Source organism: Scyliorhinus canicula, chromosome 9 (genome assembly GCF_902713615.1).
Source record: "Scyliorhinus canicula chromosome 9, sScyCan1.1, whole genome shotgun sequence".
Taxonomy (NCBI): Eukaryota; Metazoa; Chordata; class Chondrichthyes; order Carcharhiniformes; family Scyliorhinidae; genus Scyliorhinus; species Scyliorhinus canicula.
The window spans coordinates 87,853,893-87,871,667 of NC_052154.1; the positions used below are offsets into that span (position 1 = coordinate 87,853,893).

The 17,775-nt window shown below is 45.4% G+C and overlaps 1 protein-coding gene across 1 annotated transcript in view; it reads left to right on the plus strand.

The window, feature by feature from the left end:
* Positions 1-16,865, plus strand: part of aars1 (alanyl-tRNA synthetase 1) — a 56,602-nt gene extending 39,737 nt beyond the window's left edge. Inside the window, exons 16-21 of the mRNA XM_038807117.1 lie at positions 1,615-1,723; positions 2,946-3,059; positions 8,953-9,072; positions 12,901-12,987; positions 13,091-13,204; positions 16,333-16,865. Coding sequence (XP_038663045.1) covers positions 1,615-1,723; positions 2,946-3,059; positions 8,953-9,072; positions 12,901-12,987; positions 13,091-13,204; positions 16,333-16,506 — 718 coding nt within the window. The 3' untranslated portion in view covers positions 16,507-16,865. The remainder of the gene's footprint in view (positions 1-1,614; positions 1,724-2,945; positions 3,060-8,952; positions 9,073-12,900; positions 12,988-13,090; positions 13,205-16,332) is intronic.
* The last annotated feature ends 910 nt before the right edge of the window (positions 16,866-17,775 follow it).

The following is a 17,775-nucleotide window of genomic DNA, read 5'->3' on the forward strand; positions in this document are numbered from 1 at the left end:
CTACACTTGGTTTTAGGCGTAGGCCGGGGCCAAGAGAAACTGAACACATGGCTGTGTCTCTTTTTATCCCTTTGGGATTTTGCGCTATTAGGGGCGGTCCTTAGCTTTGGACCCAATAATTCGACAGGCTTCGATCACTGCCTTCGATTTTGGCCAATAAAGGGGCGGGTGCCTTGATGGCTGGACGTGTCCTGAGCGGTCATTGACCGTGGCTGTTTGGGCTTTCTGAGCAAAGGGAGTGGCGCTGGTTAGTCTGCATCTGTATCGGTTACCTCAGGACAGTCCTTTTGTTCTGGGGAAATGGGCCATTAGAATGCAAACGAGCTGGGGGTTTTGATCGCGTCTAGCTACCTGGGTTGCAAATACACACACAAGCTCAGAGTGTGTCTGAGTCCTGGGTTGGCCATAATTCCCATGGTCCTTTGCAGGTGGCCATCTGAGATGGCTACAGATCGTAACAAAGGAAGCTATCACCAAGGGCATTAGGAGAGCAGTGGGTGGCTGAGAGGGCCGAGAGGTCAGGGCGGCATTTAAAAGTGCCGCCCTGATCTCTTCCTGCACAGACGAGCTTGGGGCGTTCGCGACTGAGGCAAAGAAAAACAAAGTCCCGTTTGATAATGGAGTCGTTCTCAGTGCTGCAGACTCCCGAGAAACACCCCATATTCCCAGGCAAAACGGGATTAGAACATACAGTGCAGAAGGAGGCCATTCGGCCCATCGAGTCTGCTCCGACCCACTTAAGCCCTCACTTCTACCCTATCCCCATAATCCAATAACCCCTCCTAACCTTTTTGGACATGGAGGGCAATTTAGCATGGCTAAGGACAGCATGGTAGCATAGTGGTTAGCACAGTTGCTTCACAGCTCCAGGGTCCCAGGTTCGATTCCCGGCTGGGTCACTGTCTGTGTGGAGTCTGCACGTTCTCCCCGTGTCTGCGTGGGTTTCCTCCGGGTGCTCCGGTTTCCTCCCACAGTCCAAAGATGTGCGGGTTAGGTGGATTGGCCATGCTAAATTGCCCATAGTGTCCAAAAAATGTTAAGTGGTGGTTACTGGGTTACGGGGATGGGGTAGATAAGTGGGCTTCAGTGGGGTGCTCTTTGTAAGGGCCGTTGCAGACTCGATGGGCTGAATTGCCTCTTCTGCACTGTAAATTCTATGAATATTCTAATCCACCTAACCTGCACGCCTTTGGACTGTGGGAGAAAACCAGAGCACCCGGAGGAAACCCACGCAGACACGGGGAGGACGTGCAGACTCCGCACAGACAGTGACCCAGCAGAGAATCGAACCTGGGGCCCTGGCGCTGTGAAGCCGCAGTGCTGGCCACGTGTGCTACCGTGCTAGCTTTTTGTATTTTCCCCATTAAATCGCGCCCAATATTTTCTAATATTTGAACAATGGTTCCACACTCCTAAACCCATTGAAAGTATTGCTTTGTTTAGCAAATTGTTACCGTGACACTTTATGTTGAACTAGTGAAACTCAACAATTTTGATTCAGTGAAATGCTTGTTTTCTGACTTCAGAGCTTAGGTACAAGTAACTTTGTTATACTGAGGTCCCTCCCCACCCCCACCCAATGGTAATTGCATCAATGTTTTTTATATGCTCCAGGCACTTGCTGAACTCTCGCCATGCTGGCCCTTTTGCGATCGTAACAGAAGAAGCTATCGCCAAGGGCATTAGGAGAATAGTGGCAGTCACAGGATCCGAGGCTCAGAAGGTTAGTGGTCGTGCTTAACAAACACCCTTAGATGGCTGGAAGCTTTGGAGGATTTGGTTCCCCCTGTGACAGGATGACGTTTTTTGGATGGTTGCGTTTTATTTCTGATCACTGAAAAGTAAACTGTTTCAGCTTATTTGCAGTGTTGCTGACACAAGCTCTACTATTATGGTAATAAGCCTAAAGGGTCATGTCTTCTGTTGGTCGCCTGGTGAGCACCTCCTGGTGTGGTAATGAGCCATAGATCAGAGGTCCCCCAGGTCAGTCCCCTTGTCTGTGCTGCATCAATTAAAGGCAAGACTGGGATGCCACAATTGGTAAGCAATAGGTTAATCCGAAGAAAATTGTCAGATTTGCTTCTGATCGCTGAAAATGGACCTTCCTGGGTGTTGGTTGAGGGCAGGACTTGAGTTCGGTGATACCCTGTATAGCCAAATTTGCATCCCATATTTTAACATTCATTCTCTAAACTCGTGCATAAAGAATGGTCACTTGGGCAAGCTACTGATCCTCCTGGAACTGCATCTCATGATGGTCGTCAGTTTGAGGAGAGGAGGAAAGGGAACTGGATTTTATTTTTCATGCTGTAAGATTTTGGCATGAGGTACTTGAAAGGCCAAGGAAGTCTTTATATTTATTTGAGTCAAAAACCTTGCATGCTGTTTCCTGTATACTTTTAAAATCTTTGATAACTTCCATTTCCCCTATGCATGCACTCCGTATCTTATGCTATCTCATGTGCATATACTCCATCTCACTCATTTTGTTTTTGATATGTAAATTTAGCGTACCCAATTCATTTTTTTTCCAATGAAGGGGCAATTTAGCGTGGCCAATCCACCTAGCCTGCACATCTTTGGGTTGTGGGGGCGAAACCCACGCAAACATGGGGAGAATGTGCAAACTCCACACGGACAGTGACCCAGAGCCGGGATTGAACCTGGGACCTCAGCGCCGTGGGGCAGCAATGCTAACCACTGCGCCACCGTGTTGCCCCCTCCATCTCATTCATGCTAGCTCTCGTGCATTGTTTTATATGTATTGTCCCCTTTATGTGCTCCATCTCATCCATGCTCCTCTCTAATCCATGCTTTTTTGCATTTTTTGCTGTCTTTCCAAGTATGCTGTGTGCTTTGTACAGATTATATGTCCCTTGTGAATGCCCCTATGTCTCTCGCGTGTCCTGTCTCTTCTGTGATTTGAATGCCATTGTCTTTTATAGGCACTAAGAAAGGCAGAAACGCTGCAGAAATTTCTTGTTGCACTAGAATCAAAGGTCCAAGTCCAGACGTCACCCAGTAAAGAGATCCAGAAAGAGATTGCAGATCTCACAGAGGTAAATTCAAAAAGTCTGCATACTTGATAACTTCATATATTTGAAATAATTGGTTTGAGTATAGAGTTCGGAATAGATTTTAAAAATTAAACTTGAATTATTGAAAGACAAATGTGGTCCTCTGTACAGGGTGGTAGGGATGGGACCCCTTGAATGATATAGAATGGTCTCATTGAGTCAGAGAGAGGTTGTGGTGTCTTTATGGATGTGCTAGCAATTGGATGAATGACCGTCCTCCTATCTGTCAATCTTGGCACATTTAATTCGCTTGTGATTTGTTTCAAATGATTATTCTGGAATCTTTCTATGAACAGCAGCATTATTGGGATCATAAAGCTGACACACATCAGTGTGCAGCTTAAAGAAAAGTGGTCCAAGGGATGATAGAGTAAACAAAGATTGAACTGGGTAAAACAACCCACCAGAAATAAACTCCTGTCCCAAGTGAGAACCTTGACAGAAACACTTTGCAGAGCGAAATGGATCAAGTGGAATGAGACAAGGATGAAAGGTGTGAGAATTGAGAAGTCGCTGATTATCAGCACATTTACTTTGGAAAGTATTTCTACGTTGCAAAAGGTCCCAAGGTACTGAGGGTTGAGATAGAATCATAGAATCCCTCCAGTGCGAAGGAGGCCATTCGGCCCATCGAGACTGCACTAACCCGCTGAAAAAGCACCCTACCTAGGCCCACGCCGCAACCCTGTCACCCCACGTAACATTTCGAACACTAAAGGATTAAATTGACGTGGCCAATCCACCTAACCTGCACATTGAACATACAGCGCAGAAGGAGGCCATTCGGCCCATTGGGTCTGCACCGACCCACTTAAGCCTTCACTTCCACCCTATCCCCTTAACCCAATAACCCCTCCTAACCTTTTGGTCACTAAGGGGAATAATTTTATCATGGCCAATCCACCTAACCTGCATATCTTTGGACTGTGGGAGGAAACCGGAGCACCCGAAGGAAACCCACGTAGACACGGGGAGAACATGCAGACTCTGCACAAACAGTGACCCAGCGGGGAATCGAACCTGGGACCCTGGCGCTGTGAAGCCACAGTGCTATCCACTTGTGCTACCGTGCTGCCCACATCTTTGGACTGTGGAAGGAAACTGGAGCATCCGGAGGAAACCCAAGCAGCCACAGGGAGAACATACACCCAGATCCCTCTGCATCTCCGAGATCTGCAATCACTCTCCATTTAGATAATTATGCTTTTTTATTCTTCCCGCCAAAATGGACAAGTTCACATTTTCCCACATTGTATTCCATTTGCCAGATCTTTGCTCACTCACCTAACCTATGTGTATCCTTTTGTAGTCTCTTTATCTCCTCTTCACAACTTAATTCCCCATCTTTGAGTCTTCAGCAAATTTAGCTACCATGCCTTCAGTCCTTTCATCCAAGTCATTTATATAAATTGTAAAAAGTTGAGGTCCCTGTGGCACACCACTCATTACATCCCGCCAATCAAAAAATGATCCATTTATGTAAATGTTTTCTATCCTTGCATAATATTACCCTCTGCACCATGAGCTTTTACTTTCCGCAATAACCTTTGATATGGCACCTTATCAAATACCTTCTGGAAATCTAAGTACCGTACATCCACCAGTTCTCCTTTATTCACATGACTGACTCCTTCAAAGAAGTCCATAAAAAGGTTAAACATGATTTCCTTCTCACAAAACCAAGTTGACTGCCTAATTACCTTGGAATTTATTTTAAGTGCCCTGCTATAACATCTTATTTTGCTGCTAACATTTTTCCTATAACAGATGATCTATATAATTTCCTGTTTTCAGTCTTTCTCTTTGAATATTTTCCAATCTAATAGAACCCTCCACGAATTCAGTGAATCTTGGAAAATTAAAATTATTTTGGTTCAATGTTTTTTATTGAATTTTACATTTGTACACTACAGCAGGTGACAGAAAAGGTTGTTATGTACGATTTACTTGTTTTTCTTTCATGCGCGCCCCCCCCCCCCCCCCCCCCCCCCCCCCATTTGCTCTTACCCCCACCCCCATTGCCCCCTCACCATCTTAGGCCCTTTTTTCCACCATAGATTGCATTTTGCTATTGTTTCCCTGCGGCTTTGTGTCTTCCAAAGATCTTTAACCCTTGACTACTCCAATGAGTTACAGACACTACACTACTACAGGGGCCTCACGGTAGCATGGTGGTTAGCATCAATGCTTCACAGCTCCAGGGTCCCAGGTTCGATTCCCGGCTGGGTCACTGTCTGTGTGGAGTCTGCACGTCCTCCCCGTGTGCGCGTGGGTTTCCTCCGGGTGCTCCGGTTTCCTCCCACAGTCCAAAGATGTGCGGGTTAGGTGGATTGGCCATGCTAAAATTGCCCGTAGTGTAAGGTTAATGGAGGGATTGTTGGGTTACGGGTATACGGGTTACGTGGGTTTAAGTGGGGTGATCATTGTTCGGCACAACATCGAGGGCCGAAGGGCCTGTTCTGTGCTGTACTGTTCTATGTTCTATGTACAGGCGGGATTCTCCATTGTCGGATGCCGAAATCATGTTTGGCGATCAGATGGAAAAAGGGCTCCAACGCCGAAGTTGGAGCCGGTGCCAGTTTGACGCTGGTCAGCTATGCTCCATCCCCTCCAAAATGGCATCACCATGACGCGCGCCGTGCTCAGTCACAATGCCATTCACTCTTCATCGGCCTACCCACTCGTGATGCTCCGCACCCGATGTGCCAGGTTCCCGACAGCGCGGACCACGTGTGGTCACGCAAATCGTGAACCCGGCATGGCGGCGGTGGACTGTGTCCAGCACCGCCACACTCGGCCGGGAACCGTGCCTCTAGCCGGGGGCTGTGGGGTCGTGGATGGTGGGTTGAGTCTGTGCACAGCTGGTGTCATGTTATCATGGTGAGACCCATGCAGCTGTGTGCATGCATGGCCTAGGACCGGCCATTCTCAGAGTGTTTCCGGCATGGTAGGCGGGGATTCTAGTCGGCAGTGGTGCTAGCCCCTCACTGGTATTGGAATCGGTGAGGGATTTGCGGCGATTGTTTTGATGTAAACCTCGCAGATTCTCCATTCAAGCCGACACTTAGCCGCAGGAATGGAGAATGTTTTAAGATCCGAGGATGAAGTCCATTATTACCTGGAGACTCGTCAGCCCACAGCTCCAATAATTTGCTAAGTACTGCTTCCCTGATGGTTGTAATTTTCCCAAGTTCCTCCCTCCTTTCCGTTTTCTGATTTACAGCTTATTCTGGGATGTTACTGGGATTTTCTATAATGTAGACTGATGCAAAATACCTGTACAATTCATCTACCATCTCCTTATCCATTATTATTTCCCCAGACCCCCTTTCTATAGGACCAAAACTCACCTGTTTTTTCATATTCTGTTTAATCTTCTGATCTGACCTTTCACCCATCGCGCAATTATTTGCTTTTTCTTTAAGTTTGATACTACCTTTAACTTTTTTAGTTAACCACGGATGGAATTGCCCTTGGAATCTTTCCTTTCTTGTTGGAATGTATCTATTCTGTGTATTCTGGAGTACCCCCTTAAATGTCTGTTACTGCATTTCTATTGACCTATCCGTTAATTTAATTTGCTAGTCCTCTCTGCTTTCAGTCCCTCATAATTGCTCTCATTAACTTTAAAATACTAATCTTAGACCCCCCCCTTCTCGCCCTCAAAGTATAAAATTCTATCATAGAGGTTACTGATTAATTGTATCTCATTGCATAATACTGTACCAAGTCCAGTATAGCCTGCTCCCTGGTTGGCTCCAGAATGTGCTGTTCTAAGTAACTATCTTGAACATACTGTAAATTCCTCATCAAGGCAGCCATGACTCCGTAATGGCTATTCGAGCATACTTTCTCATGTTTCTTGGCATTATTGGTTCCTCTGTTTTGTTTTGAATGCTATGTGCGTTCAGATACAAAACGTTAAGTTTTATCCTTTTCTTCTTTTTGTAACCTCTCGTCTTATCTGCTGATTTACTCTTAGATTTCTACTCCCTTCTCCCCATCTGTGACAATATGTTTATTATTTCCCACATTAATATCTTTCTCTCTTGCATTGTCTAATCTTTGGTTGACTACATCTTCCCAAATTTGATCCCTTGCCCCCATTATTTAGTTTAAAACCACCTCTACCTCCTTAGATATGCGGCTCATAAGAACATTGGTCCCAGCATGGTTCAGGTGTCGGCCATCCTAACAGTACAGACTCCCCTTTCCCCAGTACTGGTGCCCTTGCCCACGAACCAGAACCAAGGTCTCCCACACCAGTCTTTGAGCCACACATTAATTTCTCGACTCTTATTGCCCCTATGCCAATTGGCACGTGGATCAGATAATTATCCAGAGATTGTTGCCTTTGAGGTTCTGTTTCTTAATTTGGTGCCTACTTCATCCTGACTGTGTAAAATACTGGATCCTCCCCTACCAATGTAGATCCCCCTCCAACCCCGAGTGGGTATCCCGAACCCTGACACTGGGCTGCCAACACAGCCTTCCAGATTCTCGCTCTTTGCTGCAGAGAACAGTGTCAAACCCCCTCACTAGACTGTGCCCTGCTTGAATGGCTTCCGGTGCCATGGCCAGTCTGCACATCCACCCCGTAGACCTTGCTTTCATCCACAAAGATTGCTAGCACCTCAAACCTGTTTGACAATTATAAAATCTGAGGCTCCTCCACTACTATGTGCTCGGTCTCTTTACCTGCCTCACTCATGGTCACATCCTCATGTCCCTCACACTGCCCAAAGCAGATGACCCCATTCTAAGAGGTATGACCATTGTCTGGTACAATGTCCAGGTATCCCCCCCTCTTTCCCCCCCCCCCCCCCAAAAAAAACCCCTGATGCTGTGCAATGTCTACAGCTTGGCTCCCAGATCAATAGTCCTGATCCAGAATTCCTCTAGTTTGTTACACTTTCTGCAGACGTGTTTGGCCTTGATTGCCTTGGCATCCAGAAGATCCCATATTCCACAGATGAAACACAACACCCGTCCTACCATTCTTACTTAGGTTATTTAATTAATGTAATTACTTTCTTAATTAACTTTGAATAATTCCTGTGTATGCTACAATTTACTGTGCTTACTATTAGTACATTCTATAACTCGGAATTGTACATTTCCTAATTACACTATTATGTGTATTAGTTAGTTAAAGTTTTCATTTTTTAGATCTTCCCTAAATCTGCTGTCCTAAACTGGCTAATAACACATTGTCCCTTACACTAAGCACTTAACAGCCAATCAGCTTACTAGTTTCCTGTTATGTCGCAGTTTTTTTCACTTATTTTTGTCAAACTGAGTGTGCGCTTCTCACAGCAGCTGAAATGGTGCGTTCCACTGCTCTGGGCTGTCTCTCGCAGGTCCACACCCACTCCCAGGTAGGTTAGGCTGCATCCCGATCCACGGGCATAGACGCTCCGCTGCTCCGGGCTCTTTCCTGCAGGTCTGCTCTGACTCTCAGTTAGGTGGACCATGGGGGCAACCCTTCCTGAATTATGATTTGTGGGTCCTTTAGCATAGGCGGCATGGTAGCATGTGGTTAGCACTGTTGCTTCACAATGCCAGGGATCCGGGTTTGATTCCCGGCTTGGGTCACTGTCTGTGCGGAGTCTGCACGTTCTCCTCATGTCTGCGTAGGTTTCCTCCGGCTGCTTCGGTTTCCTCTCACAAGTCCCGAAAGACGTGCTTGTTAGATAAATTGGACATTCTGAATTCTCCTTCCGTTACCTGAACAGGTGCCATAGTGTGGCGACTAGGAAATTTTCACAGTAACTTCATTGCAGTGTTAATGTAAGCCTACTTGTGACACTAATGAAAATTATTATTATTTCATAATTAATGAGAGGGAATTTTCCTTATGTCTGTTTAATTGTAGATGATTAGTGCTGCAGTTATTCCTCAGTGGCAGAAGGATGAGCTGAGGGACAAGCTGAAGTCATTAAAGAAGCTTATGGATGATCTGGACAGAGCCAGTAAAGCTGACTTGCTGAAGAAAGTGAGTAATCATATCCATTACTAGTTACTGTCTCTCTGAATGGTACTGTTTCATCCTAAAGATTCTCATGGAAGATGAGAAAAGTCACTAAATGTTCTATTTATGGAAACACTGATGCTTTTGCTCATAAATCCTAACTGGATGTTCTACTCCAGAAAGCCATTTGGTAAAGGATGGTCCTGGAGCCTATCTTTACTCTTGCATTTATTTACAGAAAGATATATCACATGCATTTATCTCCTAACTCAAGCACACCTCTTTATATCTGCTGAAGTGAAATCCTAATTAATGCTCATCACCTGCTTAAACTAAACACGATTCATATATGCTTGGTTATTGGCCTTTCGTTCAGCAAGGTTTAATCTAGAGCATAAGTATTGATAACAGATGTTTTTACGTTTCCTGTTTATCTTGGTCCCATCTGGGAGGGCATTCTCCATTAATCTACACCAATTTTGACCCTGGTTTCCTCCACCCCCATCGAGTGACTGACCAGTTGATTCAGCTCCTCCAAATGGTGTTGGGAATCCATTTGTAAAGATTATCTGACCCTTTTTTTAGTAGATCATCTGCACCCCTCGTTCCTTCTGTCCAGAAGTGCCTCCAGTTGATACTTGAGCCTGATTATTCTTCGGGCTTCATATCCAATCCTGGTATCTTATTTCACAACTGTCTCCTAATTAGGTTGAGAGAAGTTCACCTAATTTACTCCAGGGTTTGACCAAATGTCCGAAGCTATTGAAGTACTGTACTGAGAGTGCGCTGTATTGTTGGAGCTGCTGTTTTTCACATTAAAGCGCTATGTTTAGATAACACTTTGATTTGATTTGATTTATTGTCACATGCACCCAAGTACAGTGAAAATTATTTTTCTGCGGCCGAGGGAACGTACACAGTAGTACATAGTAGACAAAAGAATAATCAACAGAGAACATAGACAAATGGTACATTGACAAACAGTGATTGGTTACAGTGCGGAACAAAGGGTCAAACAAAGCAAATACATGAGCAAGAGCAGCAGAGGGCGTTGTGAATAGTGTTCTTACAGGGAACAGATCAGTCCAAGGGGGAGTCGTTGAGGAGTCTTATAGCTGTGGGGAAGAAGCTGTTTCTATGTCTGGATGTGCGGATCGTCAGAATTCTGTACCTTCTGCCTGATGGAAGGGTCTGGAAGAAAGCAATGCCTGGGTGGGAGGGGTCTCTGATAATGCTGTCTGCCTTCCTGAGGTAGCGGGAGGTGTAGACAGAATCAATGTGAGGGTGTGAAGCCTGTGTGATGCTTTGGACTGAGTTCACCACACTCTGCAGTTTCTTGAGATCTTGGGCCGAGCAGTTGCCACACCAGGCTGTGATGCAGCCGGTTAGGATGCTCTCTGTAGCACGTCTGTAGAAGTTTTTGAGAGTCGATGCAGACATTCCAAATTTCTTTGGCTTCTGACAAGTGTTCTGACAAACATTTATTCCTCCGACAAATAACATCAGAAACCAGGGTGGAATTATCTGTTTTTGAGGTGGCAGGCGGCTCTGGTGGCACCTTTCTTGCTGGCCAGAATGGTGAGATCCTGGGCTTGGAACCTCATTGTTTTTGCGCAGGTAAGTTCCCCTCCGAGTCACCTGGCGAGCTGGGAGCTGACTCATCCACCCGCTGTCAGCTGCGGGTTCAAAGATCTTGGCGTCATTAATTAAACACCAGTCCAGTACATTCCTATCCTAGCCCACCGTCTTCACCAGGCCATGCAGGATGTCAGCAACCCAGAGGAAATGGCTAGCAGCCTCAATCGGTCTCTTCCTTGATTCAACCACCATCTCCCACTTGGACCTTTATCCATTGCATCTTAGGTTTTTGTGCATCCCTTTCCAGTAAATGATGTGATATCCTTTTAACCCCCTTGTGAGCTTTCCATGCAGCCTTGTCGGGGTCCAGCTTCCCTCCCCTCGGTTTTCCCACTGCCTTCCTTTGTCCGTCTTCGTCATCCATCTCCTTGCCTGGCCTCACTTCACATTCCACCCCGTCGAACTTCGGATCTTTGATGTGGTGTCTGGCACTCCAGCCGCTGATCCGAGTCACTGACACAGGGGGCTCCATGGGTCCAGCAGCAGGGTGCTGTCCATGAAGACCAGCTCAGCACGGAGTCGGAGGGCTGGAACCTGTCTGCCCCAGCAGAGTGGTGAATAGCACATCAGGAGCAGCACAGCTCTATGGCAGAAAGGCTTTCTTGCACTCACCTCAAAATCTCTTGTGAACTGTGTACGCCGCTCTTTAGCGATTGGGTTTTAGACTGACGTAATTTCACACTGGGCTGGCGCAAGATTGGAAGATCTGACTGGATGCCGGCAGTCAACAATTTTAATCAGTTTTCATGAGATGCAAATGGTTACCAGCCAGCAGGGAGAGCAACCTGCCATTAACCCGCCATTGAGAGAATTGCAACACGATTATACGTTGGAAGGTTTCTGACTTTTTGGCTCTCGCCATTTCTCTTCTCTGGTCCATCACCAAACCCACCACGGGCAGGATGGGAAAATTTTACCCCAAGTGTTCAACATGAGGTTGTCAACAACAACTTGCATTTATTTATCAACTATAACGTAGCAAAATGTAGCACTAGAGGGAGATAGTGGTAATGTCACTGGACTAGATGCCCAAGCTAATTCTCTGGCAGCTGGTGGAATTTAAATTCAATTAATAAATCTGGAATATAAAACTAGTCTCGGTAATGGTGACCATGAAACCAGCATGATTGTTGTAAATACCCACCTGGTTCACAAATATAATGCAGGATATGCTAGCGATTCCCATGAAAGAATTTAAAACATCTTGCAGTGTTTCACAAGTATACTTATCAAGTTCACAGATACACTATCAAAATTTAACATGGATCCACATGAGGAGAAATTAAGGCAGATAACCAAAACTTTGGTCAAAGGGTAGGTTTAAGGAACATTCTAAAAGAGGAAAGCGAAGTAGAGTGATTTAGGGGCTACAACAGCTGAAGGCCTGGCCACCAGTGGTGAAGCAGTTAAAATCAGAGATGCGCAAGAGGGCAGATTTGGGGGAGTACAAAGATCTCCGAGGATTGTAAGGCTGCAGGCGACAGAGACCATGGATTGAATTCAAAACAATGGTGCAAGTTTTCAAACTGAGGCGTTGCTTAAGCAGAAACCAGTGTAGGTCAGCGATCACAGGGATGATGAGTGAATAGGAACTGTTGTGAGTTTGGAAATAGCAGCAGAATTTTGGATGAGCTCAACTTTATGATGGTGGGGGAGCTGGATGATCAATCAGAAGTACATTGGAGTTGTCAAGCCCAGAAGTAAAGTCGCCATAGTCCCAGGTGACCTTTTTGAGGGGGGAGAGCTGACTGGTGGTGATTTAACCTGACGATCACTACACCTCGGGTGAGAGAGTGAGGTTGAGGAGGCGGGGCCTTCATGAATAACCTCAACCGGTACAGGAATTGAACCCGCGCTGTTGGCCTCGCCCTGCATCACAAACCAGCTGCCCAGCCAACTGAGCTAAACTGGCCCCTGATTAAATCTATCACCAAAAGTAACAACGGCATGGATGAGGGCTTCATCTGCAGAGGAGCTGAGGCAGTGGGAGTCAGGTGGAGGTGGAAGTAGGTAGTTTGTACAAATATACAATACGTTTTAGTCTGGAGGATAATAAAAACAGATTTATAATTTTCCCTTGTGTTTATCCCCCTTTCGTCCTCCAAATATCCTAATTTTGAATGTCATGTCCTTGAATCGTTTGCTACAGTAAATAATCACCTTTCTGCGGAACAAAATAATTGGATTATTATTTGTGTTTGATTTCATTGTCAGGTACGGGAGAAGACCAAGCAGTTCATAGCTGCTAATCCGAACCAACCCTTGGTGATCATGGAAATGGAGGCAGGGGCACCAGCCAAGGTGAGGGAAACCGTCCAAACAGTTATTGCAGCTGGATTGAATTGCTGCTTGAATCTTGGGGCGAGATAGTACTCTGCCTGACCATGTGTTATGTTTCCACCAGGCATTGAATGACGCTCTCAAGCTGTTTAAGTCACACTCCCCTCAGACAGCAGCTATGCTGTTCGCTGTGGACAGCGATGCAGGAACGATCACATGCTTATGCCAGGTGCCCCAGGTAAAGATAGAAATTTCAATGCTGACAAGGGCAGTGTTTCTTGTTTCAAGACACCAATTGGATCTAGCTTCGAACTGAGTGTTTTCTTCAACACATTGAGTCAGGCAATTTCAACCATTGGTAAAAGTTAGGATATATAATGTGCGGGATTTATACTCTGGAGTGATTTAATGAGGTGAATTGCAAGAACAGATTGTGAGCAGTTTCTCACATGCACCCTGTGCCCTGGTTAGGCTCACCCCAAAGTAAGTCTGTGTTCCGCCTGCCTAAGATGGCGGTTTATAGAGCTGAACAGCAAAGCCTCTTATATAATGTAGACATCCCTCTACTCCCTGACATAGCAGCTGGGTAAATGGGGAGAAGGAAAATAATACAGCAGCAACAAATTAGTTAAATGGCACCTATAAACACAGTAAAAGGTTCTGTTTTACAGGCGTGTTAACAGGCAAATGTTTACTGAGACACAGATATTGGACAGATGCCCATGACAAAGGTTTTAAGAAGGGAGAAATAGCAATTCCTGTTCTAAATCTGTGTTTAGAGCTAAAGCAGCTTAAGGCACTGCCGCCAATGGTGGAACAATTCAAACCAGGGAAACTCAAGAGGCCAGAATTGGAGGAAAACAAATCTGGGGGGGTTGTAGAATACCTGTTATTGCATTTGTTGGTTGAGTCCCTACACAAAGGTGTTTCGGAGCAGAAAATCATTTTTGACAATATTCCTCGCCTTCTCCTGAAGGTGCAGCACATTGGTAGTAATTATTTCAATATGCTGTGTGTGCCCTCTAATACTCCGTCCTTGGGGGTCATTCTTCATCATTTAAAGTTTCAGTAGCCTGTTCCACCATGAAGTATGTCACAATCAAGCCCAATCCTCTCATCGCCTGTCCTGTTCTGTTGTACATTCCCCAGCAGGGACAGCTGGTTAGCATTTTTTTTTCCTCTCTCCATTAATCATGAGGAGCTGGTTCCAGTTGTTGCATCTCAGCTACTTGTTTTAGCTGAGACCAGCTAACTCAGCACAGACTGTAGGAACATATAAGCAGGAGTAAGCTTTTCAACCCTTGGAGCCTGTTCGTTAGACTCATGGCTGATATTATATCAGATGTTGAACCTGCATCCTCTGTCTGCATGGGTGTTTAAAGGGAACAGTGTAGAGGGAGCATTATTCTGTATCTAACCCCATGCTGTATTCGACCTGGCAGTTTTTGATGGGGACAGTGTAGAGGGAGCTTTTCTCTGTCTCTAACCCTGTGCTGTACCTGTCCTGTGAGTGTTTGATGGGGGCAATGCAGAGTGAGCTTTACTCAGTATCTACTCTGATGGGGACAGTGTAGAGGGAGCTTAACTCTGTATCTAACCCCATGCTGTAACTGTCCTGGGAGTGTTTGAAGGGAATAGTGTAGAGGGAGCAATACTCTGCATCTAACCCCGTGCTGTACCTGTCCTGGGAGTGTTAGATGGGGACAGTATAGAGGGAGCTTTACTCTGTAACTAACCCTGTGCTGTACTTGACCTGGGAGTGTTTGAAGGGAATAGTGTAGATGGAGCATTACTCTGTAGCTACTCTGTCTTACTGCAGTTATACAGGACCTTGTTGAGACCACACCGGGAGAATTGTGTGCAGTTTTGGTCTCTGCCTAAAAAGGATATAGTTATAATAGAGGAAGTGCAGCGGAGGTTCATTAGACCGGTACAGGGGTTGGCGGATTTTCCTCGGAGGAGAGGTTGGTTCAACTGGGCCTGTACTCTAGTTTAGAACGATGAGCAGAGATCTTATTGGAAGGTATTAAATTCTCAATTAGTTTGAGGATTGAAACAGGGTTATGTGGAGAGCACAGGGCAGTCGGATTAGTTTGGGAATTGATACAGGGCTGTGGAGAGAGCAGAACAGTGAAATTAGTTTGGGGCTTGATACAGGGCAATGGTGAGAGAGTGGAGCAGTGGGATTAATTTGGGCATTGGCACTGGGCTATGGTGAGAGAGTGGAGCAGTGGGATTAGTTTGGGGATTGATACAGGGCTATGGTGAGAGAGTGGAGCAGTGGGATTAATTTGGGCATTGGCACTGGGCTATGGTGAGAGAGTGGAGAAGTGGGATTAGTTTGGGGATTGATACAGGACTATGTGAAGAGAGTGGAGCAGTGGGATTAGTTTGGGCATTGGTACTGGGCTATGGGAAGAGCGCAGGATAGTGGGATGAGTTTCTGATTGATACTGGGTTATTGGAAGAGAGTGGGACAGTGGGTTTAATTTTGGGCTTAATACAGGGCTGTGGCGAGAGCAGAGCAGTGGAATTAGTTTGGGGATGATACAGGGCTATGGGGAGAGAGCAGAGCAGTGAGATTAGGCCTTTGACAAGGTACCACATGGTAGGTTGTTTCACAAGGTTAAATTGCATGGGACCCAGGGTGAGGAAGCCAATTGGATACAAAATCGGCTTGATGACAGAAGACAAATGGTGTTTGTAGAGAGTTTATCAAACTGGAGGCCTGTGACCTACAGTGTGCCTCAGGGATCAGTGCTGGGTCCACTGTTACTTGTTATTTATATTAATGATTTGGATGAGAATGTAGGAAAGGATATTATTAAACCAGAAAGAGTGCAGAAAAGATTTACTTGCAGGCTACCGGGATTTGATTGTGTTATAAGGAGACGTTGGACAGATTGGGACTTTTCTCCCTGGAACATAGAGGCTTGTGGGGTGAACTTATAGAGGTCTAAAAAATACTGAGAAGCATAGATAAGGTAGATACTCAACATCTTTTCCCAAGGGTAGAGGAGTCTAAAACTAGAGTACATAGGTTTAAGGTGAGAGGGGAGAGATACAAAAGGGTCCATAGGGGCAATTTTTTCACACACAGGGTGGTGAGTGTCTGGAACGAGCTGCCAGAGGCAGTAGTGCCAGCGGGTACAATTTTGTCTTTTAAAAAGCATTTAGTCAGTGATTTGGGTAAGATGGGTATAGAGGGATATGGGCCAAATGCGGGCAATTGGGACTGGCTTAGTGGTAAAAGCTGGACTCCATGGACAAGTTGGGCCGAAGGGCCTGTTTCCATGCTGTAAACCACCATGACTCTCTGACTTCTAGTTTTGTATTATTTCTTCCTTTTTACATTTAACCTTTCAGGAACTGGTAAGCAGGGGACTGAAAGCCAGTGATTGGGTCAACCACATCTTGGATCTGCTAGACGGCAGAGGAGGAGGAAAGGACATGTCTGCCCAAGCCACAGGGAAAAACATCAACAGCCTCGACAAGGCACTGAAGCTGGCAACTGACTTTGCTGAACTTAAAATAAAATGAGACCTCAAAAACAAACTTTAAAAGTTGCAATTAAATATCACTTGAAAGACTGTCCTGTTTGGGGGGGGGGGGGGGGGGGGGGGGTCAGGGGCTTCTTTGTTCTGGGGGTCAGAGCTGTTGCTGCTGAGGTGGTCGTGTTCTCTACCAGGCGACAAATAGTAATGCTGCCTGTTGATATTAAAACCACGAATGTCCGTCTGAATATGTCAATAGAACTATGTAATTGGTCACATGTTAAATCGTCTACATGTTGCAATGCCTACATTTAGTCTGTCTTTAATGGAGTTTTAAAAAAAGGGACTGGTCATGATAACATTTGTGCTTTTTAATTCATTAAAAAAAACATTTTCACCCACAAACGTACTACAATATTGGTGACTGTACTCATTACTCAGATTCAGAATCACCAGTCTTTAGTTCGCTGCCTGTTATGATCAGTTTACCGCTGCCTCCTGTTACCTAGTGAAATGTTAGCATTTTCCGGAAGACCATAATAATGAAACCTTTATTATATGAACTGGGAATTGTAATCTCACTTGTGGCTCCACATGTATTTCTGCAAATTCCTGAAAGGTAGACAGATTCCACACTTTCACACAGCCTAATCGAAAGCTAGCTTTTAAATAAAAGCAAATTACTGCGGATGCTGGAATCTGAAACGAAAGAGAAAATGCTGGAAAATCTCAGCAGGTCTAGGGAGAGAAAATAGCCAACCTTTCGAGTCCGATGACTCTTTGTCAAAGCTTTGAAAGCTCTTTTCTCTCCCTGCAGATGCTGTCAGTCCTGCTGAGATTCGCTAGCTTCTTTTATATGTGTGTGAACTCGGACACTAACATTTATAGTGAATCTCATCTTCTTTCAACTTGAAGACCATAATACCAAGGAGCAGAATTAGGGCACTTGGCCCATTGAGTCTGCTCTGCCATTCAATCATGGATGATATTTTCTCATCCCCATTCTTCTGCCTTCTCCCCATATCCCTTATTAATCAAGAAACTATCCTTATTCAGTAACTCCTATTATTCAGTAACTCTCCTTGTCAGATAGAAAGTCAAAGGTGCTGCACCCGCCCGCTAAGGGGGCAATATTTAACTTGACTGACCACTTCTTCCTCCAAGTCCACAGAGGTCTGAACAATTTTAAAAACAAAATATGCTGGAAATACCCGGGTTAGGAAGCGGCTGTGGGGAGAGAAACAATGGTTAATGTTTCAGGCCAATCACATTTCATCGAAGATGATCATTCCTCTGACTGCTACATGACTGGCAA